This window comes from Bos mutus, chromosome 5 (assembly GCF_027580195.1).
Source record: "Bos mutus isolate GX-2022 chromosome 5, NWIPB_WYAK_1.1, whole genome shotgun sequence".
Lineage (NCBI taxonomy): Eukaryota > Metazoa > Chordata > Mammalia > Artiodactyla > Bovidae > Bos > Bos mutus.
In genome coordinates, this window is record NC_091621.1 from 36777858 (window position 1) to 36799811 (window position 21954).

Here is a 21954-nt window from a genome sequence, read left to right on the forward strand (position 1 = left end):
GCCACTAAAGTATTTAAGGGATAGACAAAACGAAAAGATGAAAAATGTAATGTCAAAAAACATTAAACAGGGTGCAAAGAGTAAAAATGAAGGGTTCTTAAAATGTGTTCATGCTTAAGATCAACTTAAAATAATATATATACATACATATACACTGTTATATTTAAATCTCATGAAAACCATAAATCAAAAGTCTATAGTAGATAGACACATTCAAAAAGAAAGAATCCAAAGATAACACTAAAGATAGTCATCAAATCACAAGGAAAGAGGGCAAAAGTAGAAGAACAAAAAAGACCAACAAAAATAGCTGGAAAACAATTTTTTAAATGTCAATAAGTATATACTTATTACAAATAACATTAAATGCAAATGGCCTAAGTGCTCCAATCAAAAGTCATAGAGTGGCTGAATGTATTAAAAAGTAAGACTCATATATATGAATTCCTATAATACTCACTTCAGATTTAAAAGTCACACACAGACTGAAAGTGAAGGGATAGAAAAGTATTCCATGCAAACAAAAACACAAAGCTGGGGTAGCAGTATTTGATAAGGCAAAATAGACTTTAAAACAAAGACTATAACAATAAACAAGAGGAAATCACTTAATGTACACATAGTAGGCCACTAAACAAATCTCAGATTAAATTTAAGAAGACTAAAAGCATATCAAGCAACTTTTCCAACCAAAGGGTCTGAGATTAGAAATCAACAAGAAAAAAACTGGAAAATATACAAGCTCATGAAGGCGGGGAAAAAAAAAATGAAAACAAGGGAAAAAAAAATGCCTAGAGACAAATAAAAGTAGAAATACAACAGTTCAAAATCTATGGACCCAGCAAAAGCAGCTCTAAGAGAGAAGTTTATAGCAATACAAGCTTACCCCAGGAAATAAGAAAAATCTCAAATAAACATCCTAACCTTATACCTAAAGGACCTAGAGAAAGAAGAAACAAAGCACAAAACAGACACTAGATCAATGGAACAAAACAGAAAGCCCAGAAATAAAACCATACTTATATGGTCGATTTATCTATGAATAAGGAGGCAAGAATATAGAAAAAGGAAAGATAGCCTCTTCAACACATGTTGCTGGGAAAACTGGACAGCTACATGCTGAAGAATCAAACCAGACAATAGTAAATCCCCTACATATGAACCTTCAAGTTGCAATCTTCCGAAGATGCAAATGTGCGTTCACACGTCCAATCATGTCGTTAGTTCATGTGTTTGGTGTACATTGTCACATGCATGCATCCTCTACAGCTGGTTGTGCTTTTGTGTACTTTACTAGCAGTACTGCATAGAATACAGTAGTACAATATTTTTATTTCAATCCAAGTATGTCCAGAAGCAAGCATAAAACAGCAGTGATGTAGCTGGTACTGCTAAGAAGCACCCAGTGATAACAATGGAAACAGAAGTGAAAATAATTGAGAGAGTGGTGTGACAAGAGGAAGAAGAAGCAACTGAAGAAACAAAGAGACGCATAATGCAGGAAATGGCAAGGAGATTTTCTTTATTCGAGGAGACACTGTTAGTTTTTGAGGCACAGGGCCGGATGTAGAAAAGTACATGAAGGCTGGAGCAACCATTCATGATGTAATCCAATGGTACTTATGACCAGAAAAAAAGAGCTACTACGTAGACATCACTGGATCATTTATTCAAGAGGACAGATAGAACTGAATCCAGCAAGGAACCAGAACCTGTGCCAACAACGTCAGGCATGAGTGAAATTGCAGCTTGCCCTCTATTTTGTATTGCCGATGATCCTTCAGCTCTACCATCTCTTACCTCCTCTCCCTCTTCCAGTCAGTAACTCTTCTTCCCTGTTCATTCGATGTCAGCCCCTCCATGCCAGCTGTTGTACCCTACTCTGTACTTTTCAAGGTACTGCACTGTAAGATTAAAAGTGTTTTCCTTATTTTTTGTGTTTGTTTTTTATGTATTATTTGTGTGAGAAGTATAAACCTATTACAGTACAATACTATACAGCCAATTGTGTTAGTTGGGTACCTAGGCTAACTATGTTGGAATTATGAACAAATTCAACTTATAAACGTGTTCTTGAAATGAAACTTGTCCATACGTAGGGAACTTATTGTACTTTCTCACACCATATAACAAGTAAACTCAAAATGGGTTGAAGGTTTAAATGAAATACCTGAAACTATAAAACTCCCAGAAGAAAATATAGACAGTACACTCTGCGATATTAGTCGTCAAAATTTTTTGGACCTATCTCCTTATGTAAGAGAAAGAAAAGCAAAAACAGAAATGAGAATGGGAAATAAAAAAAAATAGAAATGGGAGTGAATCAAGCTAAAAAGATTTTGCAGAGCAAAGGAAACCATCAACAAAACAAAGAGCCTACTTAATGGGAAAAGATAATTGCAAATAACATGTCTAATGAGGGGCTAATATCCAAAACATACAAAAACTCATAACATCAAGAAACTTAATAACCTTATTAAAAATGAGCAAAAGATTAGAATAGATGTTTTTCTAAAGAAGACATACAGATGACCAAGACACACATGAAAAGATGTTCAACGTCACTAGTCATCAGAGAAATGCAAGTCAAAGCAGATATCAAGTCAAATGAGGTATCACGTTTTCCCCGTTAAAATGGCTATCATTAAGAAGACAAAATATAGTGTTGGTGAGGGTGTGGATAAAAGGGAATAGTGTGCGCACTATTGGTGGAAATCAAAATTGGTACAGTTAATATGGATGAGAGTATGGAGATTCCTCAAAAAATTACAAACAGAACTACCATAAAAGCCAGTGATTCCACTTTTGGGTATTTCTTCAAAGAAAACAAAAATACTAATTATAAAAGATATATGTACTCCTATGCTCATTGTAGCATTATTCAAAATAGCTGAGATACAGAAGCATTCTAAGTGCCATCAATAGATGAAAGGATATAGAAAATGTGGTGTGTGTGTATATATATATATATATAAAATACTGTGATATGTGTATATATACACAATGGAGTATCACTCTGCCATAAAAAAGAATGGGATTTTCCATTTCTGAGAACAAGAATGGGCCAAAAGGGTATTATGCTAATTGAAATAAATCAGACAAAGAAACAGAAATACTATATGATTTAACTTATATAGCAAATCTAAAAAATGAAAACAAATGAACAAATATAGCCAAACAGAAACAGACTCACATATACAGAGAATGAGTAGGTGTCAGAAGGGAAGCATGTTGGTGGATGAGTGAAATAGATGAGGGATATTTAGAGGTACAAGCCTCCAGTTATAAAATAAATAAGCCTTGGGATATAATGTACAGCCTAGGTAACATAGTCAATAATATTATAATAACTTTGTATTGTGACAGATGGGAACTAGATTTATGATGGTGATCATTTTATCATGTATCAAAACATCAAATTACTATATTGTACATCTGAAACTAACAGAAAATGTAAGTAAATTATATTTCAATAAAAAAAATTCTTAGCAACAACAAAGTGCAAAGAAAATCAAATTTGATCAGAATACTAAGGAACCTGTTAACATGAATAACAAAAGCTATACTAGAAATATTCATGTATAAAAAATTCAAGATCCCTATAATAAACTAACAAGTTTTTCCATCATTTTTTTAACTTGTGAAGATTAGTTTTCATTTTAATTTTCATTCTTTAAGTGAAAAATGAATAACATGAGGAAGTTTACAAACCATTTTTCAGTATGATCCATTCAGATGGAAAAGAGCTGCTGTTTTGTGCTACAGATAAACATGTAGATAAATACAGATATCTAGTGTTTACAATTAAATTTTTAATAGCTTGTAATGATAAATAATTTAATAAAAATTTCTGGCTTCTTCCCTTGAGTTCTTTCCTGTCTCAGTAAATGGCAACATCATCTATTTGTTGCTCAAAATCCTTGGCTCCCAATCATCACTCTTCTCCTCCATAGCAAACTATCTGCCAAGTATTGTTGGCTCTACTTCTAAAACATATATGAATATACTCCTTTTTATCTCTCTTGTGCTAAGTCGCTCAATCATGTCTGACTCTTTGTGGTCCCATGGACTGTAGCCCACCAGGCTCCTCTGTCCATGAGGATTCTCCAGGAAAGAATATGGAGTGGGTTGCCATGCCCTCCTCCAGATGATCTTCCCATCCCAGGGATTGAACCCAGGTCTCCCACATTGCAGGCGGATTCTTTACCAACTGAGCCACTAGGGAAGCCTAAAAATTTTTTGTCTACACCTCACAGCATGTGATACATTAGTTCCTCAACTAGGGATTAAACTTGTGCCTCCTGCAGTAGAAGCGTGGAATCTTAACCACTGTGCTTAATTTAGGCAACTTAGCTTAGACTTCTACAGAGCCTTCCAACTGGTCTTCTTGTTTACATCTCTGTTCTTTTAACTACATCTAACCCCACAGTTCTGAAACTCCAGTACTTTGGCCACCTCATGCAAAGAGTTGACTCACTGGAAAAGATGCTAGGAGGGATTGGGGGCAGGAGGAGAAGGGGACAACAGAGGATGAGATGTCTGGATGGCATCACTGACTCGATGGACGTGAGTCTGAGTGAACTCCAGGAGTTGATGACGGACAGGGAGGCCTGGCGTGCTGCGATTCATGGGGTTGCAAAGAGTCGAAAACGACTGAGCAGTCGCTGAACTCAACCCCACAGTTCATCTAATACATTGCAGTCAGAGCTATCTTTTTTGATACAAGTCTGTGCATATCACTTCTCTCCTAGATGAATCTAAAGTACTTACAAGCATCCCTACATTACCTGGCCCCTACTTAATTCTCCAATTGCATCTTAATTGACTCATCTGTTTCATCACATTATCCTGCTTTCTGTTTCTAGAACATCTAAGCTATTACCACTTATGGTCTGTCTACTTACTGTTCCTTCTAGTTGGAATACCCTGTTTCAGCTCTTTCTGTGTTATTTCCTTATCATCAAATCTCAAGTCAACTGACAATCCCCTGCCAATCCAGACCCAGAGACTTTCCTTGACCATCTCATCTAAATTAATCCCCAATCAATTTCTATCACATCATCCTGTTTAACCTTCTTCCTATTGCTTATTACTATCTTAAATTGCCTTCTCTACTTCTAAGTTATTCTTATAACTTATTCTCTGTCTTCTCCCTCAAATATAAGCTCCTGAGCACAGAAAACTTAGCAGTCTTATTCATCATTTACCTTATCAGTCTTATTCACTGTTTTCTAGGCACCCAGAGACTAGAAAACTGCTTGGTACACAGTAGGTGCTCACTAAATATTTATTAGAAGAGTAAATACACTTAACGACAACAAAATAGCAGCTCAAAACATAAATTAAGATTAAGGAAAAAGAGGTACCATATAAGTTTATATCATGTGATTTCATATTATACATATTAACAATGTCAGTGGAATGCATTACATATCAGAGATCTCAAGTATTCATGAAAAACATTACTAAGTATGTTTAAATTCATTTTTAATATAAAAACTTTCAAAATCAGGAATTTTACATGAATCTGCATATGAATGAGGAAGGGAAACTACATATGTCTTTGTGCTTTGGCAAAAATGGAATGGTCTCTCTAGGTCTGAATGAGAAGCATTTAAAAGAATACGCTAGCGGGAATGGTCAATTTAAAAAGTGAATACCAATTTTTAAGGCAGAGAAAATCTATTGAAAACTAAGAGAAACAACAGAAATTGAACTCATTGGAAAAGACCCTGATGCTGGTAAAGATTGATGGCAGGAGAAGGCAATGACAAAGGATGAGACAGTTGGATGACATCACCAACTCAATGGATGTGAGTTTAAGCAAACTCAAGGAGACAGTTAAGGACAAGGAAGCCTAGCAAGCTGCAGTCACAAAAAGTCAGACACAACTTACTGACTGAACAAGGGCCAATAAATCATTATATAACTAAATATGATCTCTAGGGACTGATGGCACTGATTCTAAACATTTGGAAAGGGTAAGACCAGAAGCTTCCAAGTGTCCAAATACCACCACACCACTGTTCTTACCTGCAAGACCCACTAGCTAGTCACACAATTAATGAAATGATTCAAATATGTGCCTTGGGGAAGTTACATATTACTCAGTTCAGTCGCTCAGTTGTGTCCAACTCTTTGTGACCCCATGAATGGCAGCATGCTAGGCCTCCCTGTCCATCACCGACTCCTGGAGTCCATCCAAACCCATGTCCATTGAGTCAGTGATGCCATCCAACCATCTCATCCTCTGTCATCCCCTTCTCCTCCTGCCCTCAATCTTTCCCAGCATCAGGGTCTTTTCCAAGGAGTCAGCTCTTCACATCAGGTGGCCAAAGTATTGGAGTTTCAGCTTCAACATCAGTTCTTCCAATGAACACCCAAGACTGATCTCCTTCTACACCTCTTGTAATTCTAGGGTCTTCACAAACAATCAAAGCTGCAGCATTTGTGGATGCCCAGGCCTTCTCACTGTATCTGGACTCTTTCAATGAGGCAACAAACTACCTGAGATATTCATTAGGATTTCAAATAACTAGGAAACTGCTTACTCCATTGGAGCTATTTACTAAATACCACAGAGCATGAATACAACCACTGAGATTACTGACAGCAGCAAAACAAAAATGGTGTGGGCACTTCATCTTCCCGTTAATTGACTGTCTTTGTTATACAATATTGCCTGCAAAAATCTGACTACAATCCTAACCGCAAGCTACAGTAATCATGTCAATATGTGAACTATCTGAATATCTAATTATAAAAAAAGAAGGCAATTTCACAGTGGAAGTATTGTCCTAATTCAAGAAACCTAGCCATATTAACTTATTAGACTGACATAGCAGAAAGATGAAAAACTTTAATTTGAAAGATAATTATTTTTAGCTGATTAATATGCTTCAAATTAAATTCGCTGCTTTTAATGGGCCTATCAATTTGACAACCTGGGAAATTAATAAATTTTGCATGCAGTAATTCTAGGAAATTTATACAGCCAAGCTACACTTCATTACAAGGCTTACCTTCACAGTAGGCATTGTCTTCTCGAAGAGCCCTAAAACCGTCTCGACAGCTACAAACAGCTCTGTCATTCAGATTTCTGCAGACAGAATTCTCCATGCAGTTATGCCTTTCAGAGCAAAAGTCATAACCTACAGGAAAAAAGAAATTATTATGGTAAATGAACTCATAACAAAGCAAAAGCATTTGTCTCTTAATATCTTTCTTTTATTTAGAAGCTATATTTTCTTACACAATTATGTTGATATCTTCATCCAGTGTTTATAGAACCACATGTTAATTGTAATAAAAAGTTTTTTTAGTGTATTTAACTCCATTAAGAGTTAACTGAAGGAGGTCACCATTAACCCCATCAGAACTTACACAGGACTGGGGAAAAGGACGGTTGGAGGGCACAAACAGAACCTTGTGCACCCCAGGACCCAGGAGAAAGGGGCAGTGACCCCACAGGAGACTGACCCAGACTTACTTGTGAGTGTCCAGGAGTCTCAGGCAGAGGCATGGGTCAGCAGTGGCCTGCTGCAGGGTTGGGGGCACTAAGTGCAGCAGTGCCTGCATGGGACCTTTTGAAGGAGGTCGCCATTATCTGCTTTACCTCCACGATAATTTGGTCTGAGGTCATACAACAGCAAGGGTACAAAGCCCCGCCCATCAACAGAAAATTGAATTAAAGATTTACTGAGCATGGCCCTGCCCATCAGAACCAAATCTAGTTAGTCTCTCCCATCAGGAAGCTTCCATAACCCTCTTATCCTTATCCATCAGAGGGCATACAGAATGAAAACCACAATCATAGAAAATTAATCAAACTGATCACATGAACCACAGCCTTGTGTAACTCAACAAAACTATAAGTCATGACCTGTAGGGCCACCCAAGACAGAAGGGTCATGGTGGAGAGTTCCAACAAAACATGGTCCACTGGAGAAGGGAATAGCAAACCACTTCAGTATTCTTGCCTTGAGAACCCCATGAGCAGCATCAAAAGACAAAAAGAGAGGACACTGAAAGATGAACTTCCTTGGGTGCCCAATATGCTACTGGAGATTAGTGGAGGAATAACTCCAGAAAGAATGAAGAGATAGAGCCAAAGCAAAAACAACACCCAGTTGTGGATGTGACAGGTGATGGAAGTAAAGTTCGATGTTGTAAAGAGCAATATTGCATAGGAATCTGGAATGTTAGGTCCATGAGTCAAGGGGAACTGGAAGTGGTCAGACAGGAAATGGTAAGAGTGAACATCAACATTTCGGAATCAGTGAACTAAAATGGACTGGAATGTGTGAATTTAACTCAGATGACCATTATATCTACTACTGTGGGGAAGAATCCCTTAGAAGAAATGGAGTAGCCATCACAGACAACAAAAGAGTCCAAAATGCAGTACCTGGATGCAATCTCAAAAATGACAGAATGATCTCTGTTCATTTCCAAGGCAAATCATTCAATATCACAGTAATCCAAGTCTATGTCCCAACCAGTAATGCTGAAGAAGCTGAAGTTGAATGGTTCTGTGAAGACCTACAAGACCTTCTAGAACTAACACCCAGAAAAGATGTCCTTTTCATTATGGGGGACTGGAATGCAAAAGTAGGAAGTCAAGAGATACCTGGAGTAACAGGCAAATTTGGCCTTGGAGTATAAAATGAAGAAGGTCAAAGGCTAACAGAGTTTTGTCAAGAGAACGCACTGGTTGTAACAAACACCCTCTTCCAACAACACAAGAGAAGATTCTATACATGGACATCACCAGATGGTCAACACATTTTGAAATCAGATTGACTATATTCTTTGCAGCCAAAGATGGAGAAGCTCTACACAGTCAGCAAAAACAAGATCAGGAGTTGACTGTGGCTCAGATCACAAACTCCTTATTGCCAAATTCAGACTTAAATTAAAGAAAGTAGGGAAAACCACTAGACCACTCAGGTATGACCTAAATCAAATCCCTTATGATTATACAATGGAAGTGACAAATAGATTCAATGGATTAGATCTGATAGAGTGCCTGAAGAATTATGGATGGAGGTTCATGACATTGTACAGGAGGCAGTGATCAAGATCATACCCAAGAAAAAGAAATGCAAAAAGGCAAAAAGTTGTCTGAGGAGGCCTTACAAACAGCTGAGAAAAGAAAACACAAGAAAGGCAAAGGAGAAAAGGAAAGATATACTCATTTGAATGCAGAGTTCCAAAGAATAGCAAGGAGATATAAGAAAGCCTTCCTCAGTGATCAGTGTAAAGAAATGGAGGAAAGCAATAGAATGGGAAAGACTAGAGATTTCTTCAAGAAAATTAGAGATACCAATGGAACATTCCATGCAAAGATGGGCATAATAAAGGAAGAAATGGTATGGACCTAACAAAAGCAGACGATATAAAGAAGAGGTGGCAAGAATACACAGAAGAACTATACAAAAAAGATCTTTACAACACAGATAACCACGATGGTGTGATCACTCAGCTACAGCCAGATATCCTGGAATGTGAAGTCAAGGGGGCCATAGGAAGCATCACTGCAAACAAAGCTAGTGGAAGTGATGGAATTCCAGTTGAGCTAATTCAAATCTTAAAAGATGATGCTGTTAAAGTGCTGCACTCAATACGCCAGCAAATTTGGAAAACTCAGCAGTGGCCACAGAACTGGAAAAGGTCAGTCTTGATTCCAATCTGAAAGAAAGGCAAAGCCAAAGAGTGTATAAACTACTGCACAATTGCACTCATCTCACACACTGGTAAAGGAATGCTCAAAATTCTCCAAGCCAGGCTTCAACAGTACATGAACCGTGAACTTCCAGATGTTCAAGCTGGACTTAGAGGAATCAGAGATCAAATTGCCAACATCTGGTGGATCATTGAAAAAGCAAGAGAGTTCCAGAAAAATATCTATTTCTGCTTTATTGACTATGCCAAAGCCTTTGACTGTGTGGATCACAAGAAACTGTGGAAAATTCTGAAACAGAAAGGAATACCAGACCACCTGACCTGTCTCCTGAGAAATCTGTATGCAGGTCAAGAAGCAACAGTTAGAACTGGACATACAACAACAGACTGGTTCCAAATCAGGAAAGGAGTACATCAAGGTTGTATATTGTCACCCTGCTTATTCACCTTATATGCAGAGTACATCATGAGAAATGCCAGGCTGGAAGAAACACAAGCTGGAATCAAGATTGCTGGGAGAAATAAAAATGACCTCAGATACACAGATGACACCACCCTTTTGGCAGAAGGTGAAGAAAAACTCAAAAGCCTCTTGATAAAAGTGAAAGAGGAGAGTGAAAAAGTTGGCTTAAAACTCAACATTCAATAATTTAAGATCATGGCATCCAGTCCCATCACTTCATGACAAATAGGTGGGGAAACAGTGGAAATAGTGGCTGACTTTATTTTTCTGGGCTCCAAAATCACTGCAGATTTTGCAGTGATGACTGTAGCCATGAAATTAAAAGACGCTTGCTCCTTTGAAGGAAAGTTATGACCAACCTAGACAGCATATTTTTTTTTAAATTTACAATATTGTATTGGTTTTGCCATATATCAAAATGAATCCGCCACAGGTATACATGTGTTACCCACCCTAGACAGCATATTAAAAAGCAGAGACATTACTTTGCCAACAAAGCTCTGTCTAGTCAAAGCTATGGTTTTTCCAGTAATCATGTATGGATGTGAGAGTTGGACTATATGAAAGCAGAGTGTCAAAGAATCGATGCTTTTGAACTGTGGTGTTGGAGGAGATTCTTGAGAGTCCCTTGGGCAGCAAGGAGATTGAACCAGTCCATCCTAAATATTCTGAATATTCATTGGCTGGACTGATGCTGAAGTTGCAACTCCAATACTTTGGGCACCTGATGCAAAGAACTGACTCCTTAGAAAAGACCCTGATGCTGGGAAAGATTGAAGGCAGGAGGAGAAGGGGACAGCAGAGGATGAGATGGTTGGGACAGGGAGACCTGGCATGCTGTGGTCCATGGGTCGCAAAGAGTCAGACACAACTGAGCGACTGAAATGAACTGAACTGAACTGAACTGAAGATAACATAGTGAGGAAGGAAAGTAATCTGAGAATTAGTGATTGAACATTATCAATAACTACGAGTAACACAGACCAAACCAGACCAGATGTTCACATTGTGTATTTAAGAAATGAAACAGATGACCTGGCATCTTAAAGAAAAAAATATACCAAAACTCTAAATGTTTTTTTTTTTTAAAAAAAAAAACAATACACCACTTAATTTAATTTTCTCTGGAAATCTGCGAGACAAGTATGTCTACTCAAAAGAAAAAAGTTTATGAATTATAAAGATTCCAGAGTCTTTATGAGAGGAAATATAAATGGAACACTTCAAATACAGTGACACTAATCATGTGTAATTTCTTGAATTTTTTTTTCCTGTGTGAATCCCTTGTTCAAAGATCATCTAAGATGCTGAAATGAAAAGCTTGAACACTGGAATCTATATTTAATGGAAATTATATGATTATGCATCATTCAAACAATTTTAAAATTGCTTGATGAATAAATTTTCTAGCTAGTTTTACGCTGTCTAATGAATTATTATTTCAGCATGTATAAAAGAAAAGACATTTAGAAAAATACATTTCATGTAGCTCAGAATAAATTCATCCACTTACATGCAAGAAAAGACTTTTACTTGAGTAAATCGTAAAGATGTAAGTTCTACACCAGCTCATCTTATTTATCAAATTACCATAGAACATGTGATTCAGTGAAAGACTGAACCATAGCCAGCAGGTGTACTCTGGCACAGCACAATGACTGATGTCCAGTCCAACTGTTTTGTGCCCATAATGACTATGCTGAATATCATCACAGAGTTAAAACATATCTCCCATGAGATGTGTTAAAATGTATAGTAAAAAAAAATTTGTACAATTTAATAAGCCTTAGGAAGGGTGAGGCTTGTGTGATTTCTACAGGAACTAAATAAAATAGAACTGAGGTGAATGAAAATTGGAAAACTACATAGTAAATAACAGCACTAAAATCACTTGACAACTTTACTTCACAAAATTCTTCACGATCTAAATTCTTATGATTCAGCCTGAAAATTTTGAAGTAAAAGGTTCAAAGAAGAGGAAAGTTAAAAATGTTTTCTCCTAGGGTTTTTTTCTTTCCTTCTTCTTTAAGTAGCTAAATTGAGACCATTTTTCTTAAAATGTGTTCCAGAGTCTTTTTACAATGCCTGAGGGGATAATTTCAGCTAAAAAGTCATCCTCGTTCTCTATTACAATCCATTTCTGATTTGGCCTAACTGATGGTAAGACTCCCTCATCTCAGCATCAAATATCACGTGCACACTCCACACAGTGCTTAATTGCTGCAAGAATTTACAAACATAAAATAACAGTGTGATTCTATTTTTTACTATTTTAGGTTCATTTAGGGAGTACACTGCTTTTTGTCAAATAAGTTTTTATAAATTAACCCAGAGACTTGAAAATTGAAAATTTTGTCAAATTTTAACTTACTCTAAACAGTGTCAGCTATTTTGATTTAGTCTCTCGACAGACAAAAGTTGATTGAATCTATTGGTTATTTTACTGCTTAGATTCAAAAATGCCAAGGTTAAAAGGCTAACTGCTAACTACTGATGGGTAGAAAATTCAGACTCACTTAAAGGGATTTGTTTCCAATCTATAGGGAAGAACTTAAAAAAAAAAATCAGACGATGGGTTGGCAATAAACAGTAGTTCTACTCCCATGATAGCTGCATTCCTACTCATCTGAGCTTGGATTTTAGAGTTGAAGGATCTACATCTGATCTCTGCCAATTACTGGCTGCATAAATTACTAGCTGTGTAAGTTAATTAACCTTTCTAAACCTTCAGATTCTCTCACCTGTAAATTAGGATACTATCTACCTCACAAAAATGTAAGCTTCACATGAGATCATCTATGCAAAAGTATAATAGTTTCACATTGGTTAATAATTAAAGTAATTAGAGTATTACTAATAAACCACAAATAAATGTGCTGAGATAGCTATCATAGGAGAAAATTCATATATTTGTTATAGACGGATAGAGCAATGATCTAATACAATCAGGTCTTTCTTTTATTTTCTCCTTTCAATTTTAAACTCACGGATACCAAGTTTTCTATTCCTTTTAAGCTTTCCAAAGTTATATGAAGTTCTTGTATTAAGTATACTAGAACTTTCTATAACCTTCTATAAAATGTTAATATGCATTTTCTATGACTGTTGAGGTAAGGAAGGGTACAAAAGATTATACATAAGAACAACACAAATAAAGGTTTTTCATAATATCCAAGAGAAAAAGAATACAATAATTTTGAGGTGATTATTTGTTGGTTTTGCCTAAAGGTGTCTATTTCTTCTTACGGTAGGCAAAAAAAAAACCTAGCCATACCTGGAATGAACTTTTTACCTCTACTATTAGCCTAGATGCTTACAGGAAAATGGACTCCACTGCCTACTGATCAAGGCCACACCAAACAATACATCCTACTAGCCTGAACATAATTTCTTCAGGTCTGAGCAAATGATCCAGTGCAGGTTAATGCAGATAATTAAATCTCAATTCTGGGACTTTTGTTAAACTCAAGAAGATACTGAACTTTGTCTTCCACCTACTTAAGTATCAAAATAATGTGAGCATAAGAATATCAGGGTCTACCCAAGAACACATAGAGTTTGAAAATAAGGGCATCTCAGAGGAGGCAAATAGATGTATGTAAGCAAAGTGACAAGGTTTGAGATCTGAATCAATCCACTCACCAGGGCCACGCATTCCATTTTTTCACTTAGGTCAGTTGGATTGGCTGTTCTATCACTTATACCTGAAACAATACTAACTCATATTGGTACCATCTATGAGATGATGGGTAATCATGACTTTTCCCAAAATGTAGTTCATGTGCATGGATGAACATTTAAAATAAAGTACAGATAGCAATGGGCTTCCCAAACGGCAACCCACTCCAGTGTTCTTGCCTGGAGAATCCCAGGGACGGCAGAGCCTGGTGGGCTGCCGTCTATGGGGTTGCACAGAGTCGGACACGACTGAAGTGACTTAGCAGTAGCAGCAGCAGCAGTAGCTCAGGTGGTAAAGAATTCACCTGCAATGTGGGAGACCTGGGTTGGGAAGATCCCCTGGAGAAGGGACAGGTTGCCCAATCCAGTATTCTTGGGCTTTCCTGATGGCTCAGCTGGTAAACATTTCACCTGCAATGCAGGAGACCTGGGTTTGATCCCTGAGTTGGGAAGATCCCTGGAGAAGGGAAAATCTATCCACTCCAGTACTCTGGCCTGGTGAATTTTGTGGATTGTATAGCCCATGGGGTCACAAAGAGTCAGACTCGACTGAGCAACTTTCAATTTAACTTTCAAAGATAGCAATGGAATTTTTTTAATGTGTACAAAAAATACATGAATTCAATAATCCAATCATTTCATGGATACCACTGGAATGAAACTAACTTTTCGCAAAATGTGTTAACTAACAGTAGATAGTAAAAAATTAACTAAATGATGTTCTTTGTGATAGATAAGAAGAATCACAAAGGTGTAATTGAATGATGTGGTAAATTATGAACTGTCCAGAAGTTGGGAGAAAACAGTCTATGCTCACTCAGCCTTATACACACAATGCCTCCATTACTTCTAATTGTTCAGATGTCATGTCTGACTCTTTGTGACCCCATGAACCACAGCACGCCAGGCCTCCCTGTCCATCACCAACTCCCGGAGTCCACCCAAACCCATGTCCATTGAGTCCGTGATGCCATCCAACCATCTCATCCTCTGTCATCCCCTTCTCCTCCTGCCCTCAATCTTTCCTAGCATCAGGGTCTTTTCAAATGAGTCAGCTCTTTGCATCAGGTGGCCATAGGATTGGAGTTTCAGCTTCAATATCAGTCCTTCCAAATAACACCCAGGACTGATCTCCTTTAGGATGGACTGGTTGGAAGTCTTGACAAAGTCAATACTAAATTAAAAAGTGGGTATCGTACAGCCACTATGGAGGACAGTGTGGAGATTCCTTAAAAAACTGGAAATAGAACTGCCTTATGATCCAGCAATCCCACTGCTGGGCATACACACTGAGGAAACCAGAAGGGAAAGAGACACGTGTACCCCAATGTTCATCGCAGCACTGTTTATAATAGCCAGGACATGGAAGCAACCTAGATGTCCATCAGCAGATGAATGGATAAGAAAGCTGTGGTACATATACACAATGGAGTATTACTCAGCCATTAAAAAGAATACATTTGAATCAGTTCTAATGAGGTGGATGAAACTGGAACCTATTATACAGAGTGAAGTAAGCCAGAAGGAAAAACACCAATACAGTATACTAACGCATATATATGGAATTTAGAAAGATGATAACAATAACCCTGTGTACGAGACAGCAAAAGTGACGCTGATGTATGGAACAGTCTTATGGACTCTGTGGGAGAGGGAGAGGGTGGGAAGATTTGGGAGAATGGCATTGAAACATGTAAAATATCACATATGAAACGAGATGCCAGTCCAGGTTCAATGCATGATACTGGATGCTTGGGGCTGGTGCACTGGGACGACCTGGAGGGATGGTATGGGGAGGGAGGAGGGAGGAGGGTTCAGGAGGGGTAGCACATGTATACCTGTGATGGATTCATTTTGATGTTTGGCAAAACTAATACAATTACGTAAAGTTTAAAAATAAAATAAAATTAAAAAAAAAAAAAAAGTGGGTATCTGGTGAATAGGATATGATGGTCTACCGGCAGAGAAAGGGGTGGCCAAGAGAGGAGGAAGAGAATGGGAAGGGCTGAGATATGAAAACTCATAGTTTCACGTTATTTCTGTACCTAAATCAGAGTCCTCATTGTATGATGAAGTCTCTATCCTATTGTAATTGGTCATATGACTCCTTGAAAGAGCTCTTAAATATGAAAAAAATGAAAAGAACACTTTTGCTACACTGTTCCTGAGATGCTACAACAGAAGAGAAGAGGGTATCTAGAAAACAGTCCTGCCTGTATGTGACTTGGTGCCTAGAGATTTGGAGCCTTATTTCGGTGCACAGCTTGGTTTCCAAACACTGGCTGAGCCTCCAGTGGAAAGGTCAACTCTTTAATCTCATGCTCTGCCCTCAGGGAATATTTAATAAGCATTGTTGAACAACTTACTTTTTCAGATGTGAACATGTCATCTTTAGCACTAGGCAGACAGGCCTGGAATGAATTTGTCACAACATATGTATAGGAGCTGACTCAAAATTTCAGCCTTCAAAAATTAATTTGCTTTTTAGTTTAAAAGTCAGACAATAGCAGAAGAACTCATTTGTTTATTCTATATATTTGAAGTCAAAAATGGAAGCAATTTTTATTTTACATGGTGTTAAGATGTTTCAAGAAAGGTCAACTTATCCAATTTCAGCTCCAGTATTAACTAAGCCAGTGGTTCTCAACCCAGGCTGTGTAAAATAATTACTCAAGTTTTTTTTGAAAGCTGATACCAAGGTTCTATCACATAATCTCACCTGACTCTGAAACACTTGTTCAGGAATAAGGAAAAGGAATCTCTGCTTTTACCTTAGCGAGGGCAATTCCATATTGGAGGCCCCAGTTCCATTGTGAGAAAAACCCATGCTGTAGGACTAAATATGCTATAATGTGATTAAATACTTAAAGAACAATCTCTTGAGAAACTTCAGGAAGTACAGGATGCTTCAACTCCACAGCTACAGATAACCTGTTCTCCTTACACAATCACACAATGATGCTAATCAGACCACCGCCCCACCAGCTTCAAGGTGATTACTGGAGCAGACTGTGCTGCTTCACACATAGCCCCCACCAGCACACCTCTGAAACTGTTCCTTTACAAACTCTGTTCCCTGTCTGGCAACTTGAAAATGGTTTGGGGATGCTAGTCCACCAGCTTCCTGAATAACACTTCCCCTCCCCCCAACTCTTTTCTCTTGAATAGCAACTTTTGAGCAATGAGCAGCCAAACCTGAGTTCAGTTCTGGCTTCAGTGGGTCACAAATCAAGTATATCAGTCTCAGGTGGAAGGGGTATAGATCATAGTAAACTTTGTCATTGTATTTCAAGTGTGTTGTGTCAACATATTAACTTTTAAAACTATAGGTAATATAAACATAACAGTTTTTGTCCCTAGCTTTTCCATTCTTCCCTGGTGGCTCAGCTGGTAAAGAATCTGCCTGCAATGTGGGAGACCTGGGTTCGATCCCTGGGATGGAGAGATCCCCTAGAGATGGGAACAGCTACCCACTCCAGTATTCTGGCTTGGAGAATTCTAGGGACTGTATAGGCCATGGGGTCACAAAGAGTCAGACGTGACTGAACGATTTCACTTTCACTTTCCATTCTTAACTTGCTTTTGGTAATATGTTAAAGCTCTTTAAAAAGAAATGAATGTAATCAGGTCTTTTCTTGACATCTGAAATGCTCTGTTCTGTGCTTAGTCCCTCAGTTGTGTTCAACTCTATGTGACCCCATGGACTGCAGCCCGCCAGGCTCCTCTGTCGATGGGGATTCTCCAGGCAAGAATACTGGAGTGGATAGCCTATCCCTTCTCCAACGGATCTTCCTGACTCAGGGATTGAACTGTGGTCTCCTGCCTTGCAGGTGGATTCTTTACCAGCTGAGCTACCAGGGAAGCCCTCTGAAATGCCCTATTCTTACCCACATCTTTTTATCCAAATCTAGCCAATGCTGACTAATAGGTATTCACCTCTCTGCTCTTTAAGTATCTCCTGGACACCACTAGTAGATTAAAGATGGCCAAAAAATTTTAACACTCCTCCTTTCATAGTGGGATCTATTCCCCTCACACCCACCCCTTGAATCTGGGCTTGGCTGTAACTGCTTTGATCAATGAATTGTGGTAGAAGTGATGCTGTGTCAGTTCCAGACCTACTGTTTAACAGCCCCAAGCTACCATTTAAGAAATCTGATGATCATCCTACTAGGGAGACCACAGGGAGAAGTCCTGAGATTACATAGAAAGGGAGAGAGTTCTGGCTATGACCAGCCTTCATGCCATGCCTGTTAAGGTGCCCAACATACAGTGAGGCCATCTTGAACCTTCCAGCTCAGACCAACTTTCAGCTGAGTGACCCCAGTTAACACCCTATGAAGCAGAAGAATCACCTGGCTAAGCCTTGTCTGAATTGCTGACCCACAACACTGCAATATCTAGGCATACCTCAGAGATATTGCATGCGTGGTTCCAGATCACTGCAATAAAGTGAATATCACAATAAAGCAAGTCACACAATTTTTTTTATTTTCTCAGTGCATATAAAAGCTATATTTTGGGAGTTCCCTGGTTGTCTAGTGTTTAGGATTCCAGGCTTTCACTCCTGTAGCCCAGGTTTAACCCTGATCAGGGAAATGAGATCCTGAAAGCCATGCAATGTGGCTAAAAAAAAGTTGTTTATACTATACTTTAGTATATTAAATATGCAATAGCATTACATCTAACATGTAAAATATCATGTAGGAAACGAGGTGCCAGTCCAGGTTCGATGCACGATGCTGGATGCTTGGGGCTGGTGCACTGGGACGGCCCAGAGGGATGGTATGGAGAGGGAGGAGGGAGGAGGGTTCGGGATGGGGAACACATGTATACCTGTGGCGGATTCGTTTTGATATTTGGCAAAACTAATACAAATATGTAAAGTTTAAAAATAAAATAAAATTAGAAAAAAAAAGAAAAAAAAATGTGCATGATTTAACTTAAAATTTGTTGTTCAGTCTGTCAGTCATGTCTGACTCTCTGTGATCCCGTGGACTATGGCCAGGCTTCGCTGTCCTTCACCATTTAAAAATACTTTCTTGCTAAAAAATGATAATCATCATCTGAGCCTTCAGCAAGTTGTAGTAGGAATATTAAAGATCACTGATCACAGATCACCATAAAAAATATAACAATAATGAAAAAATTTGAATTATTGCTACTGTGAGAATAACCAAAAAGTGACACAGAATCATGATGTGAACAAATGCTGCTGGAAAAATGCCACCAACAGTCTTTCCTGACACAGCATTGCCATAAACCTTCAATTTGTAAATATCATAATATCTGCAAAGCACAACGAAGCAAAGTGCAACAAGAGGAGGTATGCCTGAGAATAAAGTGGTGGTTGTTTTAAGCCTCTGAACTTTGGGGTAATTTGTTATGCAGCAAAAGCCACTCAAAGTGTGGTCCCACTGACCAGTAGTCACCTAGGAGCTTAACAGAAATGCAGATTCTTGAGCTCCACCCCAAACCTTCCAGATTAGGGTCTGTACTTTAATCCTTAGGTTATCTGTATAAACATTTAATCCTGAGAAGTTCTGGTATAGCCTACCTTTGGCTGCCAAAGACACTCTAGTCAAGCTGCATACTGGGAGTCCAGTTCCCAAATCAAGTGATTGGAATGAGCATTCTGGATTTGTATCAACTTCCACACATGCTCTGTACAAGGCACTGGCTCATGGAAAGTTAGGCTGAAAACACTAGTGGCTCTTCTTTTATATCTATTTGATTACAGTCCTTTGTACTCTTAGTTCCTGAGAGCCATCCCTAAAGCTCTTGAAAGGCAGACCAAGTCTGAAACCACTCTGAAACTCCCAAAGAGCCTTTCATAGAACTGAGATTTTAAAACTCTTAAGAAACTAAAGACCTATATATAGAAAACTATAAAACACTAGTGAAAGAAATCAAAGAGGACACTAATAGATGGAGAAATATACCATGTTCATGGATTGGAAGAATCAGTATAGTGAAAATGAATATACTACCCAAAGCAATTTATAGATTCAATGCAATACCTATCAAGCTACCAACGGTATTCTTCACAGAGCTAGAACAAATAATTTCACAATTTGTATGGAAAAACAAAAAACCTCGAATAGCCAAAGCTATCTTGAGAAAGAAGAATGGAACTGGAGGAATCAACCTACCTGACTTAAGGCTCTATTACAAAGCCACAGTTATCAAGACAGTATGGTACTGGCACAAAGACAGAAATATAGATCAATGGAACAAAATAGAAAGCCCAGAGACAAATCCATGCACATATGGACACCTTATCTTTGACAAAGGAGGCAAGAATATACAATGGATTAAAGACAATCTCTTTAACAAGTGGTGCTGGGAAAACTGGTCAACCACTTGTAAAAGAATGAAACTAGAACACTTTCTAACACCATACACAAAAATAAACTCAAAATGGATTAAAGATCTCAACGTAAGACCAGAAACTATAAAACTCCTAGAGGAGAACATAGGCAAAACACTCTCCGACATACATCACAGCAGGATCCTCTATGACCCACCTCCCAGAATATTCGAAATAAGGCAAAAATAAACAAATGGGACCTAATTAAACTTAAAAGCTTCTGCACAACAAAGGAAACTATAAGCAAGGTGAAAAGACAGCCTTCAGAATGGGAGAAAATAATAGCAAATGAAACAACTGACAAACAACTAATCTCAAAAATATACAAGCAACTCCTACAGCTCAACTCCAGAAAAATAAATGACCCAATCAAAAAATGGGCCAAAGAACTAAATAGACATTTCTCCAAAGAAGACATACAGATGGCTAACAAACACATGAAAAGATGCTCAGCATCACTCATTATCAGAGAAATGCAAATCAAAACCACTATGAGGTACCATTTCACGCCAGTCAGAATGGCTGTGATCCAAAAGTCTACAAGCAATAAATGCTGGAGAGGGTGTGAAGAAAAGGGAACTCTCTTACACTGTTGGTGGGAATGCAAACTAGTACAGCCACTATGGAGAACAGTGTGGAGATTCCTTAACAAACTGGAAATATAACTGCCTTATGATCCAGCAATCCCACTGCTGGGCATACACACTGAGGAAACCAGAATTGAAAGAGACACGTGTACCCCAATGTTCATCGCAGCACTGTTTATAATAGCCAGGACATGGAAGCAACCTAGATGTCCATCAGCAGATGAATGGATAAGAAAGCTGTGGTACATATACACAATGGAGTATTACTCAGCCATTAAAAAGAACACATTTGAATCAGTTCTAATGAAGTGGATGAAACTGGAACCTATTATACAGAGTGAAGTAAGCTAGAAAGAAAAACACCAATACAGTATACTAACGCATATATATGGAATTTAGAAAGATGGTAACAATAACCCTGTGAACGAGACAGCAAAAGAGACATTGATGTATAGATCAGTCTTATGGACTCTGTGGGAGAGGGAGAGGGTGGGGAGATTTGGGAGAATGGCATTAAAACATGTATAATATCATGTATGAAATGAGTCGTCAGTCCAGGTTCGATGCACGATACTGGATGCTTGGGGCTGGTGCACTGGGACGACCCAGAGGGATGGTATGGGGAGGGAGGAGGGAGGAGGGTTCAGGATGGGGAACACAGGTATACCTGTGGCGGATTCATTTCGATATTTGGCAAAACTAATAGAATATTGTAAAGTTTAAAAATAAAATAAAATTAAAAAAAAATAAAACTCTTAAATGAATAGATGGAGCAATTAGCTAAAAAGAAAATGAAACCTGCACCATCCTCCAAAAAATGGGAGAGAAGGATCTTATATTTCCCTTTTAGTAAATGAGATTAAAAGGAAAGAAAATAGCATATATTTTATAAGGTTTCTTTTTCTTACTTTTTTCTGTTTAAGTTTTATTTGGTATCAATAAAGGCTATTATTAAAACACACGCTAGTAGCTCATATGAGGCACTTTGTTAATGTCACACCAACTACATGAGTTACGAGTCCCAGCTACATCCCCACTGTCATACAAGGACAAAGACCCAGCCCTGCCCTCAAGGTGCAAAGTTCAGTGAAGGAGATAGATTTACAAATACATGATTTCAAGATAATGCAAGAAGGCACACGTAATTTCATGATTGGTGGGGATCATAAAAG

At 38.1% G+C, this 21954-nt stretch overlaps 1 protein-coding gene across 2 annotated transcripts in view; it reads right to left on the minus strand.

Moving 5' to 3' along the window:
- NELL2 (neural EGFL like 2) overlaps nt 1-21954 on the minus strand; it is a 460840-nt gene that overhangs the window by 201345 nt on the left and 237541 nt on the right. For both annotated transcript variants that reach the window (XM_070369964.1, XM_070369963.1), the window contains exon 13: nt 7023-7151. In XM_070369964.1, coding sequence (XP_070226065.1) covers nt 7023-7151 — 129 coding nt within the window. The remainder of the gene's footprint in view (nt 1-7022; nt 7152-21954) is intronic.